The 22,635-nt window shown below is 45.8% G+C and overlaps 1 protein-coding gene across 2 annotated transcripts in view; it reads right to left on the bottom strand.

Annotated features, from left to right (window-relative positions):
* Window positions 1-324: 324 nt before the first annotated feature.
* Window positions 325-22,635, bottom strand: part of LOC149442143 (uncharacterized) — a 46,926-nt gene continuing 24,615 nt past the window's right edge. For both annotated transcript variants that reach the window (XM_089656485.1, XM_089656486.1), the window contains exons 7-10: window positions 21,086-21,146; window positions 15,600-15,700; window positions 15,020-15,086; window positions 325-7,196 (exon numbers count right to left, since the gene is read on the bottom strand). In XM_089656485.1, the coding sequence (XP_089512611.1) occupies window positions 6,748-7,196; window positions 15,020-15,086; window positions 15,600-15,700; window positions 21,086-21,146 (678 nt within the window). In that variant the 3' untranslated portion in view covers window positions 325-6,747. The remainder of the gene's footprint in view (window positions 7,197-15,019; window positions 15,087-15,599; window positions 15,701-21,085; window positions 21,147-22,635) is intronic.

Below are 22,635 nucleotides of genomic sequence, written 5' to 3'. Positions count from 1 at the left end.
CTGCCACCGACCGGCCGTTTATATACAGCGGCCGGATGGCAAGTGGTTAAAAAATAAAAACGTTTGTAAACGAAAAAAGTGTGTCCAATGCCAAGTTTCAAAGCAAGTATAAATGAGCCCTCCCTGCGGGTGCTACCAACACTCCACATCGGACCCAACATGCGTGATGGGGCCTGAACCAAGGCAACAGCGTAAAAGAGCTGAACCTCACTGATTACACATATAAAGAGTACCTGTTAGATTTGTCTATCGCCTACATACATCATCACTGCAGGTTCAGTCTTGTCCAGTAATAGACAATGCTTACATGGAGCTATTCAGAGGTTCTAAAAAAACAATATCTTTATTAAAACGTAATAGAAACATTACATTGTCAATAGACTACAATTTACCCTACCCCACCCGGGAAGCTAATCATTTCTTAAAGTGGACGTATCCTTCAATCTTTCCAGCTTTAATAATAACTATCCCACTACAGTGTATAATATTCAATCTAAATTAAAAATAATTAAATTTCATTCCAGCCAAATGTTTTTTTAGACAGCAGTAAAGAAAACTCACAGGAGGTTTTGACCCTTCCAAAAAAAAAAAAAAAAGTTTCTCCGGAGTTCCACTTTCATATTGGAAGTTGGTACCGGACCACTTTCTCTGAAAATGTTCACAACGTAGCCTTATTCAGACACCGCCGAGACGTACCTTGGCCTTTAGGCATCATTCTACCATGGAAACCTGTAACAGTGCTTTTTTGCCCTGAGTAAAAATATTTTTTTCCCATGTGGTGGAGCTGCGTCCGCACTGCTTGTTTTTGTCTAGGGGATTTCAGAGTGGAGATATACTTATTGATCCTCCAAGCGCAAGACCCGCTCCACGCTACTCCTGCACGCCTTGCATGCTAGCGGTCTTGTGAATGGACTGCTCCTGACGTCATCATGCTCACAGATCGGAACAGCATGCTGATCCTCCAGATACAAAGTAGTATTTACCACATCAATTAATAAAAGCCAAAATAGTTTCTGAAATCTGGAGTAAGGGCTGAAAACTAATTCTTCAAAAAGGGACAGACTAATGGCAAAAGGCCACAGGCAGATCAGACGGGTCGAAAATTGGCTGAGTTTTCAGCAAAAAAATCGGCCAATTTTCACACCGCTAATGGGTTAATTGGTTGGCCATTTTTCGGGGTTTTGGCACATTTTCTTTTATCGGTAAAGCTGGAAAACAATCGGCCAATTTTCCCGGCAATGATGGGCAAATCAGCCGATCGTTTTACCGATAAAAAAAAAAAATCTGCGCATGAGAAGAAGAGGAGGAGGAAGAACTCCAGTCCGCTATTATATTTTATATGAAAAGTCTTGCGGTTGCAACAACGTATCCATTTGTATCCGAATAAAAACATCTGTATCCAAAATGGATACATTGTTGCAACTGCAATACTTTTTCATGTCAAATATAATAGCGGAGCTCTCTGCAAGGGACAGAAGTAAAAATGCCGGCCGTAGACAGGCCGAAAATCGGCCAATTTTTTTTACCGGTGGTGGTAACGTCAGCCGATCGAACGACCGATTTTTATTTTTATTAAAAAACGGCCGGTTTTCGACCCGTCTATGGCCTGCATTAGACTTTGAAGGGGGAAGGCATGGAGCAACCATAGAGCCTCTGAGGTCATGAAAGAGAGCCTCAGAGGTGATAAGGCAGGAGCTAAGGGCGCCTCTGTTGATGATGTGGACCCTACAAGCAGAGTGTACCTGTACCAATACCTTGGGAGGGCACAGAACAAATGTCCCTGGAATGGTTAAGGGTGTATGAGCTGTGGTCACTAGTTTCAGCAAGACTGATCACTAGTTTGATTTACTAAAACTGGAGAGTGCAATATCTGGTGAAGCTGTGAATGGCAGCCAATCAGCTTCTAACTTTAGCTTGTTCAATTCAGCTTTTACCAAAAAAAAAAAAAACCTGGAAGCTGATTGGTTTCTATGCAGAGCTGAACCAGATTTTGCACGCCCCAGTTTTAGTAAATCAACCCTTCTGTGTCTAGATCCAGACAAACTGTATATTGGTGAGGCAACTAAGCTCAGGGTTTAAGGCAAGGCCTTAGGTACTTACAAAAACCCAGATAACTGCTGAGGGTCAAATGGCCAGTAGAATAAACCAAAGATTGGTGTTCTGGGTTATCCTAGGCTTGCCTACAATTTTTTGTATTTTTGTTTGCCAGTGTCCAATCCTCCTGCAGGCGATGGTATAACCTAACGTGAATGATTTCCTGTGTTCAATAGGTGAGAATAAAAATAAATTATGACATTAGATACACTTCTTTATTTCTATATACTATTTATCTATTTCCCTTAAATGCCATGATACTTCAAGAAACTCTTAATCTTAAGGCCTCATTTACACCATGGTGCAGAGACTAGGGATGCACCACAATTTTGGTGGCCGAAACATTTCGGGCGAAAACACCCCTTTCGGCCATCGGACAAAATGAAAAAAAAAAAGCACCGGTACAGGTGCCAAAAAAACCCTGCCAGCCACTGCCTTACCTGAGAAACCACTGAACGATCCCAGCGCTGGGCATAGAGATGAGTGAAGGAAAGATGGCCTCCACTTACCTGGGAAACCAATGAACGATCTCGGCACTGGGCATAGAGATGAGTGAAGGAAAGATGGCCTCCACTTACCTGGGAAACCATCGAACTATCTCGGCGCTGGGCATAGAGATGAGTGAAGGAAAGATGGCATCCACTCATCTCTTTGCCCTTGGAGGACCGGAACGATGTCACTTCCGGTTCTGGCCATTTTTATTTCAAAGCACTAGATCAATGTTTTTTGATCCAATGCTTTACATTGTAGAGGAGAGATGTGGGGTCTTATTGACCCCATATATCTCCACAAAGAGGACCTGTCACTAATTATTTCTATCACAAGGGATGCAAGCATTTCTTGTGATAATAGAAATTGATTAAAACATTTTTTTAAAGGGACAGTGCAAAAAAAAAAAATTTAAATGTTAAAAAAAAAAGTTTAAAGTGCCCCCGTCCCTGCACGTAGTGGTGAATGCATAAATATGCCATGCCCACATATGTAAATGGTGTTCAAACCGCACACGTGCGGTATCCCCACAAATGTCAGAGCAAGAGCAATAATTCTCACACTAGAACTCCTCTGTAACTTTATACTGCTAACCTGCAGAAATTTTTAAAGCATCATCCATGGAGATTTTTAAGTACCAGTTTCACGCCATTCCACGAGCATGTGCAATTTTAAAGCATGGCATGTTGGGTATCTATGTACTCGCCGTAACATCTTTCATATTTTACAAAAAAATTATGGTGTATATTGTTTTATTTTGTTTTTTTTTTTAATCAAAGTGTATTTTTTGCCCCAAAAATATATATTCATTTTTAAAAACTGCACATTTCGGTTTCCAGTGTTTGGCCAAGTGGATTTTGAATTTTCGTTTTCGGCACCAGTTTTCATTTCAGTGCAGCACTAGCAGAGACGTCAGTTTTTCTGCACGTGTTCTGCAAGGGCACAATGCAATTAATTATTTTCTATGTGCCCTGTTCACATCACAACACTAGTATCACGTGCATTTTCTGCGCAGGAATCAGAAACGTGTACAAAACTCATTGAAGTGCGCATGAAACTGATGTAAACTGACATCTCTGCAAGTGAAATCTGCACATCAGTTTCCATCAGTTTTTCTGCATGGATGGTGTGAACGAGGCCTTGGTGAACACTTAAATTTAGTGTGACAGGTCTACTTTAAAAGTGACATTGTTGTACTAATGCCTCAGATCAACCAGTTCTGTGTGGATGATACAAGGATTCAAAGAACATTTGTAAATGGAGGTAAATAGGGTGACCTATACATAACAAGATCTTATACAGTCCACAGAACGAGATTAGGGGAGCACCCCAGAACTCAGCAACAGTTTAGACTTCCAGTCATTTGTATGGTGAATAGCAGGGACGGACTGACCATTAGAGCACTCGGGCACTACCTGAGGGCCCAGGGTTAGTAGGGGGCCCCATGAAATGCTCCTGGTACCTTTTATAGGCTTTTTTGGGTGTGCTTTGAGTGTGGTCAAGGACACAGGGGCCCCATGATCCCCAATTGCCCAGGGGCCCCATGAGTTGTCAGTCCTCCCATGGTGAATAGTAAAAACCAGTAATCTCAGCTCAGTCTCCAGTGAGCAGAAACTGTATCCAGAACTAAGGAAAATTCCTTTATAGGAAACATATTCTGTGCCATTAAAGTGAAGCAGTCCTTCCAGAACATAATATTGAACAGCCAGTCTACCTGAGAACAATGTTTAAGTTATAGGTGGAACATAATGGGTTACGTCCCTGGAAGTCTTATTATGCTGTTTTGAGGATTCCAGCAGCAAGATCCCTCTGCCACAGTCTCATCCCCTCTCTCCCCTCTACCACTTCTTGCATTTGCCCCACTTTTCCTCTTGAAATCTCCTTACTGGATATTAAAGTGGTTCTAAAGGCAGAAGGTTTTTTTACCTCAATGCAGTAAGGTAAAACAACCCGTGTGCAGCTTCCTCCCCAGCCCCCTGTTGTACCTACCTGAGCCCATTCTCGATCCAGCAATGTGCATGAGAACATCGGCTCTCCCATGTCTCTCTTCCCTCGTTGGCTCACACAGCAGTAGGAGCCACTGGCTCCCGCTGCTGTCAATCACAGCCAGTGAGCCAACGAGGAGAAAGGGGCCAAGTCACGCTCCGTGTGTGACTGGACAATGTCCATTCACAGAAGCATGGTTCAGGAGCGAGCCTGCTCGAGTGCCCCAATAGCAAGAGCCTTACTATTGGGGGCACTCGACAGGGGGAAGGAGCCAGGACGGCCAGCGGGGGACCCAAAAAGAAGAGGATCAGGGCTGCTCTGGGCAAAACCAGTGCACAGAGCAGGTAAGTATAATATGTTTGTTATTTAAAAGAAAAAACCTTTAGAATCACTTCAAAAGCACTCCAGTCCATTTTCTTTGGATGGTCTGTGAAAGAGTTAGAGTCTCTGCCAGGTTTCTATTGCTGCCTTTGACCTTGTTGCAGAGAGATTCACTCTCTATTTGTCATGGTGACAGAAAGCAAAAAGAAATATAAACTATTACTGTTGTCACTACAAAAGAAATTAAAAAAGGGACATTTTTCAATGGGTACACCTGTTCTTATGACAGCTTAGAGGAGAGTACAACTCACTTCCTGTTGTCACTGAAAAAAAAATATAGGGGAAATTTTCTTATGGGGACAATTGTGTTTGTGATGCCTGAGGAGAGATTCCTACTCTTCTTCTGTCACTGAAATATAAATACAGAGCAAATTTTTCTAAAGGGGACTGTTGTCACTGGAAAAGAAATCAAGATAACATTTTTCTATGGGAAAGCCTATTCTCGTGACAGCTAAGGAGAGATTTCCACTCACTTCCTGTTGTCAGTGGAAAAGAAAAGGAAGATACTTTTTTTTTATGGGAACAGCTGTTCTTCTGACAGCTGAGGAGAGATTTTTTCTCATTTCCTGTTGTTAGTGGAAAAGAAAAGGAAGATACTTTTTTTTTTATGGGAACACTTGTTCTCCTGACAGCTGAGGAGAGATTTCTTCTCTTGTCGCTGGAAAAGAAAATCGAGATAACATTTTTCTATGGGAATGCCTATTCTCATGACAGCTTAGAAGAGATTTCTACTCACTTCCTGTTGTCACTGAAAAAGAAATATAGGGGAAATTTTCCTATGGGGACAATTGTTTTTGTGATGTCTGAGGAGAGATTCCTACTCTTTTTTTCTGTCACTGAAATATAAATTGAGAGCAAATTTTTCTTAAGGGGATGACGGTTAAGGAGAGATTCCTGCTCACTTCCTGTTGTCACTGGAAAAAACAGAGAGGAAATTTTATGACGGTGATACCTGTTATTGTGACAGCTAAGGAGTGATTTCTACTCACTTTCAGTAATAACTGAAAAAAAGACGGGACATTTTCAGAAGGGAGCAACTGATCCTGTGGTGCCTAAGGATTGATTTCTACTCAGTTCCTCTCGGTATTGAAAAAGAAATAGAGGGGGCACCTGTTCTTGTGACTCACTTCCTGTTGTCCCTAGAATAGAAATAGAGGGAATAATTTTTTTTAAGGGGACACCTGTACTTATGACAACTAAGAAAGGATTTCTTCCCACTTCCTGTTGTCATTGGAAAAGAAACAGGACATTTTCATGTGGGGACACCTGTTCTTGTGACAACTAAGGAGAGATTCCTACTCACTTCTTGTTGTCCCTAGAATAGAAATAGAGGGAAAAATTTTCTTAAGGGGACACCTGTACTTATGACAACTAAGAAAGGATTTCTTCCCACTTCCTGTTGTCATTGGAAAAGTAACAGGGGACATTTTCCTGTGGGGACACCTGTTCTTGTGAAAGATTTCCACTCTGTTGTGTCTCTGTAACAGGAAATGAGGGTAAATCACTCCATTGGCGATACAAAGCACACACAAAAAAAAAATGGTAGTGGATTTAATCCTTCCCCGCTCTATCCAAAGATTTTGGCTGGAGTGCCACTTTAAAAGTCCAGTAGGGATGGTGGGAGCCCTCACATTGGACAGCTGGTGTGCAGACCTGGGAGCCCGACATCCTATATCTCACAACGGGAGTCTCCGTGGAATTTAAGAACCCATCGTATGATTTACCTTTCAGTAAGAAAAGTTCGGCTGCATCCCCTGAGTAGGCTGAAAAGCAGAATCTTCATTTCTAGTGAAGCTGCTACTTGAGACCTAAAGTCATTTTGGCGGCTGCGCAGCGTCTCTGATGGCGCAGGAGGTTGCAGCTCTGGGAGAAGGAGCGCCCGCACTGGCGGCACATGAACGGCCTCTCTCCCGTGTGTACGCGCTGGTGTTTGACCAGTGTGGACTTCAGGGCAAAGCAACGGCCGCACTCTGAGCACTGGAACGGTTTCTCTCCGGAGTATCGGACGATGGTAGACCTGACCATGAAGCTCCGCTCCCCCAAACAGGGACTGGATGGCCTCTCCAAGTGACAGCGCTGGTGCTTGACGAATGTTGACTCGGACTTGAATGAGACCCGGCAGATGGCACAGGAGAAGAGGTGGTTGCCACTGTGTGCTTTCTGGTGGAAGGAGAAGTCAGAGGGGTCGGTGAAGCATTCATCGCACTCTGGGCAGTGATACAACTTTACTTCGACTTCTGAATGGTCTGTCAGAGATAAAATATACAAAGGTCACCAGATTGAATGGTTTAGATCAGTGGTTCTCAACCAAAAGGATAGGCCAACTACCGGGACAAGGCCTCCCACCTCCAGGACCTTTAGCTGCAGATCCTCTAATCCCCCAGATCCTGTAGGGCTACCCAACCTCCCTTAGTGGCCCCACAGTGCCCTTCAACCTCTCAGTGACCCCTGGCCCCCTAAAAGCCCTCAATCCCTACAGTGCCCTACCACATCTCACAGTGCCCCCAATATGCAAAGCCTTGAGCAGGGCTGCCGTTAGAAACCACGGGGACCCATACAGCTGACCTGACAGGGGCTCCCTCAAAATTTTTATTTTTTTACAATGCTACAGTTATGAATGAACACAGTGAATGATTGGTACCTATCACTCATTGTGTTCATTCAGGAAAGAAAGGGGCTGGTAAATGTGCCATGTTTACTGGACCCTTCCCCCACTCTCCATCCTGAAGGATCCTATTGTGTGGGAAGCAGAGGAGGGAAGCCGACAGCACTGCAGGAGTGGGAGCTCACAGGGGGGCCTGGGCAGTAGAGGGAAACGTATGGTGCACAGGGAGGGAGATGGATGCAGTGGGGGGGTAATTAGAGGAACCGATTCCCTGTATGGCTATCTCTGCAGCAGCTGGGAGGGAGAGGAGGAGAATCCAGGTTTCAGCTGCTGCAGGAAGAGCCATACAGTGGATCATTTCTCGTAATCCCCCCCCCCCCCAAATGCTGTGCCATTCACCCTCTCTGCCCACATCTAATTCACCCAGCTGCCTGGGCCCCCCTGCTGGCCGGGGCCCCATACAGGAGGACTGATGGTACCCCCTTATCCACAGCCCTGGCCTTGAGTTCTCCATAGTGCTCCTAACAGTGTCCCACAGTGCCCCCCAGTCTCCCACATCCTTCAAAGACTCCAGACTTCTGGAGAGACTATCTCCCTCCAGAGACCCCCAACCCCCAGCGTTGCCCACATCTTCGTTCAGAACCTCATCCCCTACAGGGCCACCTTCAGAATCTTCTTCCCCCAACAGTGACAGCCAGCCCCATCCAGCATTTCAATATATATTTTGCATTCCCATGCTTTTATTTTGCTAGTATAAAACTTTTTTTTTACTGTTAGGGCATGAACGTTTTTTGGAACAATTTACCGGGCTCCGGTCTCATCAAGGCTGGGCAGCACTGGTTTAAATTACATGGTACACAGCATGGCTGGCCACACACATCACAAGCTCATTGTATAAAGAGCGTGATTGTAGCTCTAGGGCTCTCCTGGTCATAGCTCTACAAATGGCAGGGAGCATGGGCTTTAATGTTAGGAGAGAGCTGGCTCTGACTCAGCAAGAGGCATGTTGGACCTCTGCAGAGAGACCACTCATTCCACACAGGGAGCAAGGATTATTCTCTGCAGCCTGCCAGCAGGGGATAGGCTTTTCTATATAGGCTGTGGCTGCTATCTAAAGAAAATGAACTGTAAGACTTTGCGTACCTTTTAATAGGCCAAATCAGCCATACTTCCTAATTATATGTGCACGATGCTGCTTTGTAGTGCACAGTATTAAAGCGGAGTTCCACTCACCCTGTCAAAAAATAAAAGTCAGCAGCTACAAAAACTGTAGCTGCTGACTTTTAAAAAAAAAAACAGTCACTTACCTGTCCCTCGGTCCCACAGTGTGTCCCCCCCCCGCAGCCCGTTTCACTGGCCGTCCTGTATTCCAGGAGGCCGGCATCTTCAGTGTGGGCACCCTAGTGTGACAGTTTGCGGCTTCACAGCCGGGTACCCACTGCGCATGCGCGAGTAGCGCTGCGCTTCCTGAATGGTCCTGTAGTCTTCTGGGACCTGTCACGTGTCCCAAAAGACTACAGGGAGGGAGGACACCTTCAACTTCCTATCGCCTAGGCCAGGGGTAGGCAACCTGAGAGCCGCAGGACTACAAGTTCCATCATGCCTCCGCAAGTCATAGCTGTAACTGTCAGTTTTGTAATCTTTGCAGTGCCTCATGGGAAATGTAGTTCCACAACAGCTAGAGAGCCACAGGTTGCCTACCCCTGGCCTAGGTGATCAGACTGGTAGTGGGAGCAGATACCTGTTAAATTCGGGTACCCCACCCCCCAAAGGTGCCAAACCTTAATGGGGAGCGGGGGGAACAGTCCTTAACCCCTCGCCTACCAGGCACTTATACCCCCTTATTTACCAGGCCAATTTTCAGCTTTCAGCGCTGCCGCACTTTGATTGACAATTGCGCGGTCATGCAACATTGTACCCATATGAAATTTTGATCATTTTTTTCTCACAAATAGAGCTTTCTTTTGGTGGTATTTAATCGCCACTGGGCACTTTACTTTTTGCGCTATAAATAAAAAAATTGCAAAAAATTTGAAAAAAAAAAAAAAAAGTTTCTTTGTTTCTATTATAAAATTTTTCAAAAAGGTAATTTTTCTCCTTCACTGATGTGCGTTGATGAGGCAGCACTGATGGGCACTGATAGGCGGCACTGATGGGCACTGATAGGCAGCACTAAAGGGCACTGATAGGCAGTACTAATGAGGTGGCACGGATAGGCGGCACTGATAGGCAGCACTAATGAGGTGTCACGGATAGGCGGCACTAATATGCAGCACTGATAGGCGGCACTGATAGGTGACACTGATGATGGGTACTGATAGACGGCACTGACTGGCAGCACTGCTGGGCACTGACTGGCGGCACTGACTGGCACAACCGCTGGACACTGACTGGCAGCACTGCTGGGCTGCACTGGTGGGTGGCACTGGTGGGCAGCACTGGTGGGTGGGCACAGATGGGTGGCACTGGTGGGCGGCACTGGTGGGCACAGGTGGGTGGGCACAGGTGGGTGGCACTGCTGGGCACAGGTAGGTGGCACTTCTGGGCACAGGTGTGTGACACTGCAGAGTGGCACAGGTGGGTGCACTGCTGGGCACAGGTGGGTGATCTGCTGGGCACAGGTGGGTGGAGCTAGTGGGCGCACTGCTGGGCACAGGTGGGCGGAACTTGCGGGTGGCACTGCTGGGCACCGATCATCAGGGCACTGATCATCAGTGCCCTGAAGATCGGTGCCGATCCTCGCTCTGACAACTGCTGGTTCTCGGCAGTACTTTCCTCACGATCTGACAGCGTGAGGAAAGTGCAGCCGAGAACCGGCACTTGCATTTCCCTCTGATCAGCGTGTCATTGGACACCGCTGATCACGTGGTAAAAGGCCGCTGTGATTGGCCTTTTACCACATCACGTGATCAGCTGTGTCCGTAGGACTGGGCGTTCTGGGAGGACGTCATATGACGTCCACTCAGAACTGGCCGGCCACAGTGCAGCCGTCATTCGGCTATCTGCAGTCGGCAACAAGTTAAAGTGGAACTTCCCCTTTTGGGTAGAGCTCCGCTTTAAGTGTTCTGTCCCGCTCCTCCCCCCCTCAAGGTTCAATTGGGCTTTAAAACTGAAATGTATTCTGGTTATATTTGGCCTTCCCTGGCTCCCCCTTCCACCCTCCCCCAGGGGAAGGACAGGGATAGTCAGAATGGGAAGGAAAGAGCAAAATGATGCTGGACATCCTCCAACTAGGAAATGAGGTGGTCTCTAGAAGACTTGCTGCAGCTTTTGATGCCCATTATGGGAAGTCCTGCAGGAAGGATGCGCAGGGTCTCTACTTGTGTTCCTGCCTGCATTTAGCTGGGCTGTAGGCAGTGATAAGGGAGTGAGAACTCCTCAATTATCACTCAGGATCCAGTTGTGTAAAGAAGATGCCAATCAATGGGCAGGAGAGAGGCCAGGATCTCTTACTGCAGCTGATGTAGTAACATCATCACTGCCTGCACAGAACAGCAAGTGGGTAGCAAGCTGACCAGTCAGCCAGCATGAAGGATGACCAGTCTCCTATACAGGAAGTCCCTTGTTGCAGCCTCTGAATTTGCTCTCAGGACAGATTATTAGAGCCTATGAAGGTTTCATGAAGAATGGATTAGTAAATTTAAACAGAATTTGCGCTTTGCCCATGCATTGTCGCCCCTATAACAGAAAGCTTGAATGAGGACTTCACCAATATATCATTTTGATAAAAGTTGCGGGATTAAAATAACATTCAAAAGACTGAAAATTACTTTTACAATGAAATTAACATGTTACATTTATAATAGATTCTACTGACTGGATTTAACCCTAAATATTACACTAACATTTAACTACCTAAAACCCAACCCCAACCTTACCACTTCCAGTCCGGACACTTTCCCCCCCTTCCAGTCCGGACGCTTTCCCCCCCTTCCAGTCCGGACGCTTTCCCCCCCTTCCAGTCCGGACACTTTCCCCCCCCTTCCAGTCCGGACACTTTCCCCCCCCTTCCAGTCCGGACACTTCCCCCCCCCTTCCAGTCCGGACACTTCCCCCCCCCCTTCCAGTCCGGACACTTTCACCCCCCTTCCAGTCCGGACACTTTCCCCCCCCTTCCAGTCCGGACACTTTCCCCCCCCCTTCCAGTCCGGACACTTTCCCCCCCCTTCCAGTCCGGACACTTTCCCCCCCCTTCCAGTCCGGACACTTTCCCCCCCCTTCCAGTCCGGACACTTTCCCCCCCCTTCCAGTCCGGACACTTTCACCCCCCTTCCAGTCCGGACACTTTCACCCCCCTTCCAGTCCGGACACTTTCACCCCCCTTCCAGTCCGGACACTTTCACCCCCCTTCCAGTCCGGACACTTTCCCCCCCCCCTTCCAGTCCGGACACTTTCACCCCCCTTCCAGTCCGGACACTTTCACCCCCCTTCCAGTCCAGGCCAATTTTCAGCTTTCAGCGCTGTCACACTTTGAATTACAATTGCGTGGTCATGCAACAATGTACCCATATTTTTTTTTTAGACAGATAAAACTTTATTTTGAGGGTATTTATTCACCACTGGGATTTTTATTTTTTTATTTCTTTGCTATATAAATGAAAAAGTCCAAACATTTTGAAAAAAAAAAGTTTTTCTTACAAAAATTTTGCAAATAAATAATATTTCCTCATAAATCTTGGCCAAAATGTATTCATCTATCTTTTTAGTAAAAAAAAAACCCAAATTAGTTTGTAACCAAAAATTATAATTTTTTATTATTTTTTTTAAATTTTTATTTTATATTATTGGTTTTTTTTTTCTTAACATACTGTCACGCTACCAGTACAGTGTCACCACTGTACTACTTGTGGGGGGTGATGAAGGTTTTTATTTTTTTTTTACACCGATTGCTTTTATAGCATTTATGGGTGTAAAAACAATCATTTCTCCTTCTCTCCGGCTGCATTCCTGCAGCCATTGAGTAATACTGTGCAAGCTCTGATTGGTCACAGCTTGTCACAGGGTACAAGGCTGTTGTGAATAGCCTTGTACCATGTGATCTCTGTGATCATTCACAGATTTCACAAATAATAAGCAATGATGTCAGGAAGTGACATGTTGTTTACTACTATTCATGTGATCACACAGAGGTCCGTACAGCGATCAGGGAGCACGCACAGGCAATGATGAGCTTATCTTTGAAAAAGGGAGTTCAACTCCCGAAACGCGTCAGCTTTTTCCCACCGGGCACCATCATCACTGGACTCCAGTCGTGTGACATTGATCCATTTGGCTTTATGTTCATTTTTTACATTTGTTTTGTGAGTATTCATTTATGTTTTTTAATAAATTCATTTGTAACCACGGTAATGCACGAGGATAGTGCGCCCTTTTGTGTTTTTCTTTTGCTAGTATCAAGACTCCCCCCATCTTTAGAGGGCTGCACCTCACCAAGTGACAGATACCGTTTTACATGTGGAGCATGAAGATTAGAGCGCTGCCGTTCGTTTCCTTTGGTTTCACGAGGTACATCGATGGCCTACACCAGGGGTGGGCAAACTGAGGCTCTCCAGCTGTTGCAGGACTACAAGTTCCATCATGCCTCTGCAAGTCATAGCTGTAACTGTCAGTTTTGTAATGTTGCAATGCCTCATGGGAAATGTAGTTCCACAACAGCTGGAGAGCCACAGTTTGCCCACCCCTGGCCTACACCTATAGCAAGGGCATTATTGAATTTAGGTCAAAGCTGCACAGTTTGTTTGTATCTACAAATGCCCCTTACCTGCATAGGCAGTTTTCTGGTAAATGTGAACCCTCTAGCTTATAACTCTATATGACCTGATCCTAACCCCCTGACCCTATCCTAAAGCAGGAACAGGCCGAAGTTTGATCCATCTATGGGTAGCCTGGTTGTACTGAAGTCGATCCATCAAATTGACTTCCATACAACCAGCCTGTCAGGTTGTTTTCATACAACCACTGTTATAGCCAGCAGCAGTGATCATTGTATCCTGACGGCGGGGAAACCTCCTGCTGCCAGAATACAATAGCGCAGTGCAGGGGTGTATTTAGGTTTCGTGCTGCCCTAAGCAACACAAAAATCATCTGCCCCCACGGACACCGACCAACACCCCTCCCCCATTCCCTCTCCCGCACAGAGAACTTGACAGTGACCAACAACACCTCTACCCCCCTACTCGAGAAAAACCTTCCACTACCCCCACCCCCCAGAGATATAGAGAAAGACACTCATCTTCAATGCTCTGGACATCCCTGGAATCAGGCTCCACATACACCATCAAGCAGTCCGCAGTCTCTCTTGGATCCCACCTGGTTCCCATGGCGTGCGTTTCCCTTCTTCCTTCTGCTGCCCCCCTGAAAAATGGCACCCTAGGCAAGTGCCTTGTTGGTCTCTTCCTCTGATAAAGTGCATGCGCACGTAACGCGTAAGGAGGAGCCAGGACGTCGTGACGCTACGCCGCCAGAGCCACTTGGAGGCCCGGCGGCCATCTTTAACTTTTGGAGGGTTAGTTCATCCCTACACCCCTGATGCTGTTTTTATCCATATCTTATGTTTGTAAACACCATTTTTCTCCTAATACCTAATTTAAATACTACACTATGGGCATCCTTACCTGACTCCTCCTGAGGAGTATTTATTTGCAGAGCCCATTACTGAGATCCAGTCATCTGACCCAGAGAAGGAAGATATCCTGTAAATAGGCACCCTCTTCTACCTAGCCCTTAAAAGGGACCTCTGGTTTCCTGGATCCAATTAATCTGATTCCTGGGCTTTTTTGCTGACTACCATACTGAAGGATGATTACCTAACCATGACCAGACCATTATCTGATGAGGAAATCCCTGGATGTGATATTTTATGCGTATAACTATTACGCATCTGGTGAGTGAGTAATTCTGCTATCTCTCACGGAGCACTGCCATTGATCCTACCACTTACCTGGCACTTATAGTCACACAGACTGCTGCTTACATTGAACTCTGATTTTTACTGTTTATTATAGTTTTAGCGCTACACTATTCTATTTATTAAGTGCCTTGTGGTAAATACGCCCCTGGCGCAAAGGGAGGGATTCCCCCATCAACACTGTGTCAATGAGGTAATCAAGTGATTTCCTTTCTTTCAATGTGTGGGTGAAGGAAAGAGAATTGCATAATGTATGGTCAGTCTAACCTCAACCTCCAACCAATGTTTATATCCCAACCCACAGTCATCAACATTAAGTCCCCCCCCCCCTTCTAATACATACATCGATTCTCCTTTCAAAATTGAGGTTGTTTCTGCATCAAGAGCAGCCCGGAAAATATGGCTGCCAATTTCTCCAATATGGACACAAGCAGCAATAAAAACCCATCAGAGGTCCTCACTCTTCCCCGCTCTATTCAGTGATACAAATCTGGCTGGAGTTGTGTTTCAATAGACGGGTACAGCAGATAAAATTCTCTCTTTTGGTTCAGTCTCACCTGCTGTGATGTGATCTGGTTCACTCTCTTCCTCCTTACAAAGGATTGTTATATCTTCAGCCTCCACCTGTCACACAAGAACACATTGCGCTGATCATGAAATGTCACACAGAAGACATTATTATTATACAGGACTTATATAGCGCCAACAGTTTGCTCAGTGCTTTACAATATAACGGGAGACAATACAGCAACAATACAGTTCAATACAAGAGGGATAGGAGGGCCCTGATCCTTGGAGCTTACAATCTAGGAGGGAGGGGCTAGTGGTACAAAAGGTAGTAACTGTGTGGGATGGACTGGTTGGAAGAGTAGAAGATTCCAGTATTAGCTGAGGGCAGGATAGGCTTCCCTGAAGAGAGAGGTTTTCAGAGATCGCCTAAAAGTGAGCAGAGTAGGCGATAGTATGATAAATTGGGGTAGAGAGTTCCAGAGGATGGGGGGAAGCTCTAGAGAAGTCCTAGAGACGAGCATGGGAGGAGGAGACAAGGGAGCTAGAGAGTAGGAGACATGACAAATGACTCTGGAATGGACATAACCTCCACCCTGAGAAGATGAGCCAGGAAAGGAATAGCTGTACCTGGTAATCCTCTGCATCTGTCATGTTTTCCTTCTCTGGGCAGTCCTGAAGATTGGGGACACTTCCACAGCTTTCTGCCAAATTCCTCTTACTGCAGCCACCTGGATAGAAATATACAAAGACAGAAGTGTCAGATCAGCTTGTGAAAGTCCAGCTAGATCACGGGTGTCAAACTGGCAGCCCTCCAGCTGTTGCGGAACTACAAGTCCCATGAGGCATTGCAAGGCTGACAGTTACAAGGATGACTCCCACAGGCAGTGGCATGATGGGACTTGTAGTTCCGCAACAGTTGGAGGGCTGTCAGTTTTGACATCCCTGATCTAGGGGAAGAGTTGGGGCCCATTCACATCAGAAACTGTGTGTTTAAATACATTGCACTGTGCATGCAATAACACGCAGTAAACGTACAGCTTCTGATGTGAATGGGCCCCAACTCTTCCCCTAGATCAGGGATGTCAAACTGACAGCCCTCCAGCGGTTGAGGAACTACAAGTCCCATCATGCCACTGCCTGCGGGAGTCATCCTTGTAACTGTCAGCCTTGCAATGCCTCATGGGACTTGTAGTTCTGCAACAGCTGGAGGGCCGTCAGTTTGGCACCCCTGATCTAGGGGAAGAGTTGGGGCCCATTCACACCAGAAACTGTGCGTTTACTGTGTGTTATTGCATGCACAGTGACATGTATTTAATTTGTGATTTTTTATACGCATTTGTATGTGTTTGTGGTGCATTTCTCCTAGGCATGCATTTTCTTTGAGGTCACTTCCATCTTCTTTGGACTTTAATGTGCACTGCACTGCGTTGTGGTGCAATTACACACATTTCTGTGCATTTGCAGTGCAGGAAAATGCAGCTTGCTGTCCTTTTTTTTTTCACATAACTGCGATAGTGTGAACTATTCCCATAGGATAACCTGCAATTTGGACTGTCTATGAAGTTGGGGTGCAATCAAAAATCCCATGGCATCTGGTGTGAATGGGTCCTTATTCTCCAGTTGTGTTTGCTTGCAGCCCAAAACAACAGTGGGATATATTATTACAAGTACTTATATTATTATTTCAGGTACTTATATAGCGCCCTCAATTTACTCAGCACTTTACATATATATTGTACATTCACATCAGTCCCTAACCCTCAAGGGGTGTACAATCTAAGGTCCCTAACTCACATTCATACATACACATACCAGGGCCAATTTAGACAGGAGCCAATTAACCTTCCAGCATGTCTTTGGCGTGTGGGAGGAAACTGGAGTACCCGGAGTAAACCCACGCAGGCACGGGGAGAACATGCAAACTCCAGGCAGGTGGTGCTCTGGCTGGGATTCGAACCAACGAACCGAGTGCTGCCAGGCGGAAGTGCTAACCATTTAGCCACTGTGCTGCTCATATACTGAAAGTGTGGAAGATTACATACCGAAGCCTGGATGACCAGTCTGCTGCAGCACTTTCAACTTTAAAGCGGAACTCCAGGCACACAGCCAGATGCAGGTACAATACATACATTCATGTTAAAAAGTAAGAACACAGGACCCTGTATTTAGCCAGTGCTGTACTATAGTTATACTATATGGACAGCACAGTGGCTAAATAGTTAGCACTTCCGCCTGGCAGTACTCAGGTCGTTGGTTCGAATCCCAGCCACTGCACCACCTGCCTGGAGTTTGCATGTTCTCCCTGTGCCTGCGTGGGTTTCCTCCGGGTATTCCGGTTTCCTTCGACTTTGCATGTTACTGTTTTGGGAAACTGTTAAATTCATGGGCTTAAGTCCATTTTAAACTATATGTCCATGGCAGCACAGTGGCTAAATGGTTAGCACTTCTGCCTGGCAGTACTAGGGTCGTTGGTTCGAATCCCAGCCACGGCAACACCTGCCTGGAGTTTGCATGTTCTCCCTGTGCCTGCGTGGGTTTCCTCCCACACTCCAAAGACATGCTGGTAGGTGAATTGGATCCTGTCTAAATTGGCCCTAGTATGTGTATGTATGAATGTGAGTTAGGGACCTTAGATTGTACGCCCCTTGAGGGATAGGGACTGATGTGAATGTACAATATATATATGTAAAGTGCTGCGTAAATTGATGGCGCTATATAAGTACCTGAAATAAATTGTTTTTTTTCTGCCCATTTCCCCACACCCTACAGAATGCACTTGGTTGTCATCACCAATACCTAATTTGGATCATCTGATTCTAATTTCATGGATTTAGCCCGGGTTCACACTGATGCGGTGCGGAATTTGCAGCGTTTTCAGTGTGAATTCCGCAGCGCATCAGAATCGCACCCCATTCATGCGAACAGCTGTGGGAGTGTATGTTAACAACACCCCGAAAGCGGTCCGCAAAACGTGGCGCGATGTGCAGAATTAGATCGCATAGGTGTGAATACCTATGTTATCTGATTCTAGTGCGGACCCAAAGGGTCCTGTACCTTTTTGGTGCGGGTGCGGTGTGAATAGAGCCATACAAAACGTATGGCTCCAATCGCACCGCACACAAATCGCATGTGATCTGCACAGGAATGGGGTGCGGTTCCTGTGCAAATCACATGCGATATACCACACCACATACAGTATATGTGAACCCGGGCTTAAAGTGGTGGTAAATGTAAGGAGGTACTTATTTACATAGAAACATAAACATAAAAAAGTGACGGCAGAAAAAGACTGAATGGTCCATCGAGTCTGCCTGTGTTTTTTTTTTATTTTGGGGGGGGGGGGGGTGTTTTTTGGTTAACGGTTTTGTCCGTGTGTAGATCTATGCTTGTCTGAAGCTATTTACTGTTCACCGGCTCACTACCTCTGCTGGATGTTTATTCCAAGCATCAACTGCTCTTTCAGTAGAAAGGTACTCTCTTTTTTCCACATTTTCACTTTTTAGATCATGAAAATGAATACACAATGCCAATTGCATGTGTCATTGGTTCAAGTATATCACCTTTATCTATAGGCACTGTTCAAATGATCTCACATATGCCTGTTCAAATACGTTCAACAATATAAAAAGTGTTTATGGGGTGTACTTATTTCACAGGATTGTACATGACAGCTGTTTTACTTGACAAAGGATTTGTATTCTGTCCATCTAGTCCTGAGATTTACACTGCTCTAACACACAGCACAACCCTGTCTGGCAGGGGAGGATGACCTGATTTTTCATTGCTACAGTTAAGGAACACTTACAGGCAGGGGCGGACTGACAACTCATGGGGTCCCCGGGCAATAGGGGATCATGGGACCCCTGTGTCCTTGCCCAAACTCAAAAAAGCCTATGAAAAGGTACCAGGGGCATCACATGGGGCCCCATACTGACCCTGGGCCCTCGGGCAGTGCCCAAGTTACCAAATGGTCAGTACACCACTGCTTACAGGACCCTTCCACCAGACTGACTCCGCAGGAGGAGCAGCAGACTGATGAACTCATCTCTGTGTCAATCTGCTCTCTGCACCTATCAGCAGGTACCTTGTCAGCACATGAGCACTGCAATACAACTCAATGGCTACTTGTGCTGCTTCTTCTGCTCCTTGTGTGAATCTAGCTGTACAGGGATGGCAAAAGGCTAAGGGCCCTTTCACACTGCTCTGCTGAAAAAAAAAATGTGTTATGCAGGCTTTAAGGGGAAATATTTTTATTGTGTTTTTCTTGTGCTATTAGCAGGGTAAAAGCAAAGAAAAAAAAAAAAAGAAATACAAAACATCAGTGTGAAAGGGTCCTAATACCAGGTCAAATTTAGGTGATTAACCACTTGCCGACCGCAGATAGCCAAATGACGGCTCATTTGATGTCCTCCCAGAACGCGCCCTACCACGTAACACCTGCGGACACAGCTGATCACGTGATGTGGTTAAAGGCCAATCACAGCAGCCTTTTACATGATCAGCCCTGTCCAATGACACAGCAGATCACCAGTAAATGCAGTTGCCGGTTATTGGCTGCACTTTCCTTATGCTGTCATAGCGTGAGGAAAGTACTGCTGATAACCGGCAATTGTCAGGACGGATCGGCACCGATCATCAGGACACTGATGAGCAGTGCCCTGATGATCGGTGCCCATCAGTGCCGCCGACCAGTGCCCATCAGTGCCGCCCACAAGTGCCCATTAGAGTGATCCACCTGTGCCCATCAGTGCCACCCACCTGTGCTGCCAGTCAGTGCCCAACAGTGCCACCCATCAGTGCCCATCATTGCTGCCTATCAGTGCCCATAAGTTCAGTATCATCAGTGCCCATCATTGCTGCCTATCAGTGCCCATAAGTTCAGTATCATCAGTGCCCATCAGTGCTGCCTATCCGTGCCACCTCATCAGTGCCGCCTCATCAATGCTCATCCGTGAAGGAGAAAAATTACCTGTTTGAAAAAAATGTTTTCAAAATTTTTGCTCTTTTTTTGTTTATAGCACAAAAAATAAAACACCCCAGTGACGAGTACATACCACCAAAAGAAAGCTCTATTTGTGTGGAAAAAAATGATAATTTCATATGGGTACAGTGTTGCATGACTGCACAATTGTCATTCAAAGTATGATAGCGCTGAAAGCCGAAAATTGGCCTGGGCAGGAAGGGTCCGGTATGGAAGTGGTTAAACTACATGCCTGCAAAAAATAAATAAATAAATGTAAAGATGGACTAATGTCTGTGATACTTACCTCTCCTTCAACGGCCTGAGGTCCCTCCCTGGAGCAGTCATCTTCTAACTGGCTGCAGGTGCCGCGTTGCATCCAGAATGACATTATTCCTGTGCTTGCGCTCCCTTGTCACTGGCTCTGGCCAATGGCTCCCGAAGCAGTATCTGAGCCAATGAGGAGTGAGAGAGCCGAGAGAGCCTCAGCTCTCATGCACCACGCTGGATCGAGGTCAGGCTCCAGTATGTAATTAAGGGACTGCAGGGGAAGCTGCATGCAAAAGGTTTTTCACCTTAATTCATAGAATGCAGTAAGGTGAAAAACCTTCTGCCCAGGGGCGGACTGACCATTTGAGAACTCGGGCACTGTCAGTAGGGGGCCCCATGAGATGCCCCTGGTACCTTTCATAGGCTTTTTTGGGTGTGGTTTGAGTGCGGGCAAGGACACGGGCCCCATGATCCCCTATTGCCTGGGGGCCCCATGAGTTGTCAGTCCGCCCCTGCTTCTGCCTATACAACCAAAACACCTTTCTCACTTTATCCAATCCAATTATTCTGCCTGTTTTTAAATTAGAGACCTTAGTTCTGCTTTAATGATGTATTAAAGTGGATTTAAACCCTTACATATACCCAGTGGTCTCAGGTGATACACAGAGATGAAACAAATCCTCCTACATAAAGTTGTACCTGTTTCTCTGCAGTCTTCCCTTCTCTACAGCTGTCCAGTTTATTTTTACTCTTGTCTGAGAGTTTAGTGAAAAGACAGTAGAGAGCTGAAATTACACACTAAACATCTCCTTTAAATAGATCATCAATGAGAAATAAAAATCATTCATTAACACGACCATTCTAGGAAGATTACCCGTCTCACCTGAGGTCATGTGATCAGCTTCTTCCTGCTTATACTGCTGGGGATATATCCAAGCCCCCTCCTGAACAAAACACAGCACATCAATTCTTCACTCTTAGAGAAGAGGAATGAACAATGCAATACAAAGGCTACAGAACTGTGCGAGTAATCATATAAAACATTTTTTTCACTTAAAGTGTGAATAAAAACAAAAATTATATTGTTACCCATTGATCCTGCCAGTAGTTCCGTTATATTTCCATGACCTGTAACAGAGTGACAACTCTGTGTGTTCTGCAGTGAAATCACACAGCAGTGTTGTCACCCTGTGGAAAGGGTAGTCTTATATTTATTTATTTCAGGTAGTTATATAGCACCATCAATTTACGCAGAACTTTACATATATATTGTACATTCACATCAGTCCCTAACCCTCAAGGGGCGTACAATCTAAGGTCCCTAACTCACATTCATACATACACATACTAGGGCCAATTTAGACAGGATCCAATTCACCTACCAGCATGTCTTTGGAGTGTGCGAGGAAACCGGAGTACCTGGAGGAAACCCACGTAGGCACAGGGAGAACATGCAAACTCCAGGCAGGTGGTGCAGTGGCTGGGATTCGAACCAACGACCCTAGTACTGCCAGGCAGAAGTGCTAACCATTTAGCCACTGTGCTGCCATGGACATGTAGTTTAAAATAGACTTAAGCCCATGAATTTAACAGTTTCCCAAAACAGTAACATGCAAGGCATGCTGTGCATGATAACCATAACAGCTGCTTGTGTTCTCAACCGAACTGTCAAGTCATCAAATAGCTGGTACCATAGCTGATCACATGTGCAGAATCATGGCAACTGCAGATCAAATAGGGGCTAAGATGGCAGCTTCCTTGGTTGTAAAGGTTAGGAGGATTAAGCTCCACTTTAAAGCGGAGTTTCACTCACTCTGTAAAGAAAAATAAAAGTCAGCAGCTACAAAAACTGTGACTTTTAAAAAAAATACCCACTTACCTGTCCCACGATCCCGCGTTGCCCCTGCCACATCCCGTTTCACCGGCCGTCCTGTATTCCAGGTGCCTGCATCTTCAGTGTGGGCACCCGGCTGTGACAGCTTGCGACTTCACAGCCGGGTGCCCACTGCGCATGCGCGAGTAGTGCTGCTCTTCCTGAATGGCTCCATAGTCTTCTGGGACCTGTCACATGTCCCACAAGACTACGGGGAGGTTAGTAGGAGGACAACTTCCGTTTCCAATCGCCTAGGCCAGGGGTAGGCAACCTGTGGCTAGCTGTTGTGGAACTGCTCGCCAAACACATGAACGGCCGATGTTCGAGTCGATTGTATGTTTGACTCGAACATCTAGCCCAAAACTAGTTATTATGGTTGAATGTTCTTCAAATAATATGGGCAGTATAGGTTCAAACCATACAGTACTGTGCAAAAGTTTTAGGCAGATGTCAAAAAATGCTGTAAATGAAGAATGCTTTGAGAAATTGAAGTGTTAGTTTATTTTTATCAATTAACAAAATGGAAAGTAAATAAACAGAAGAGAAATCTAAACCAAATC

Source organism: Staurois parvus, unplaced genomic scaffold (genome assembly GCF_062004578.1).
Source record: "Staurois parvus isolate SC_StPar_1 unplaced genomic scaffold, SC_StPar_1.0 ptg000909l, whole genome shotgun sequence".
Taxonomy (NCBI): domain Eukaryota; kingdom Metazoa; phylum Chordata; class Amphibia; order Anura; family Ranidae; genus Staurois; species Staurois parvus.
This window is presented reverse-complemented; position numbering and strand designations above follow the sequence as displayed.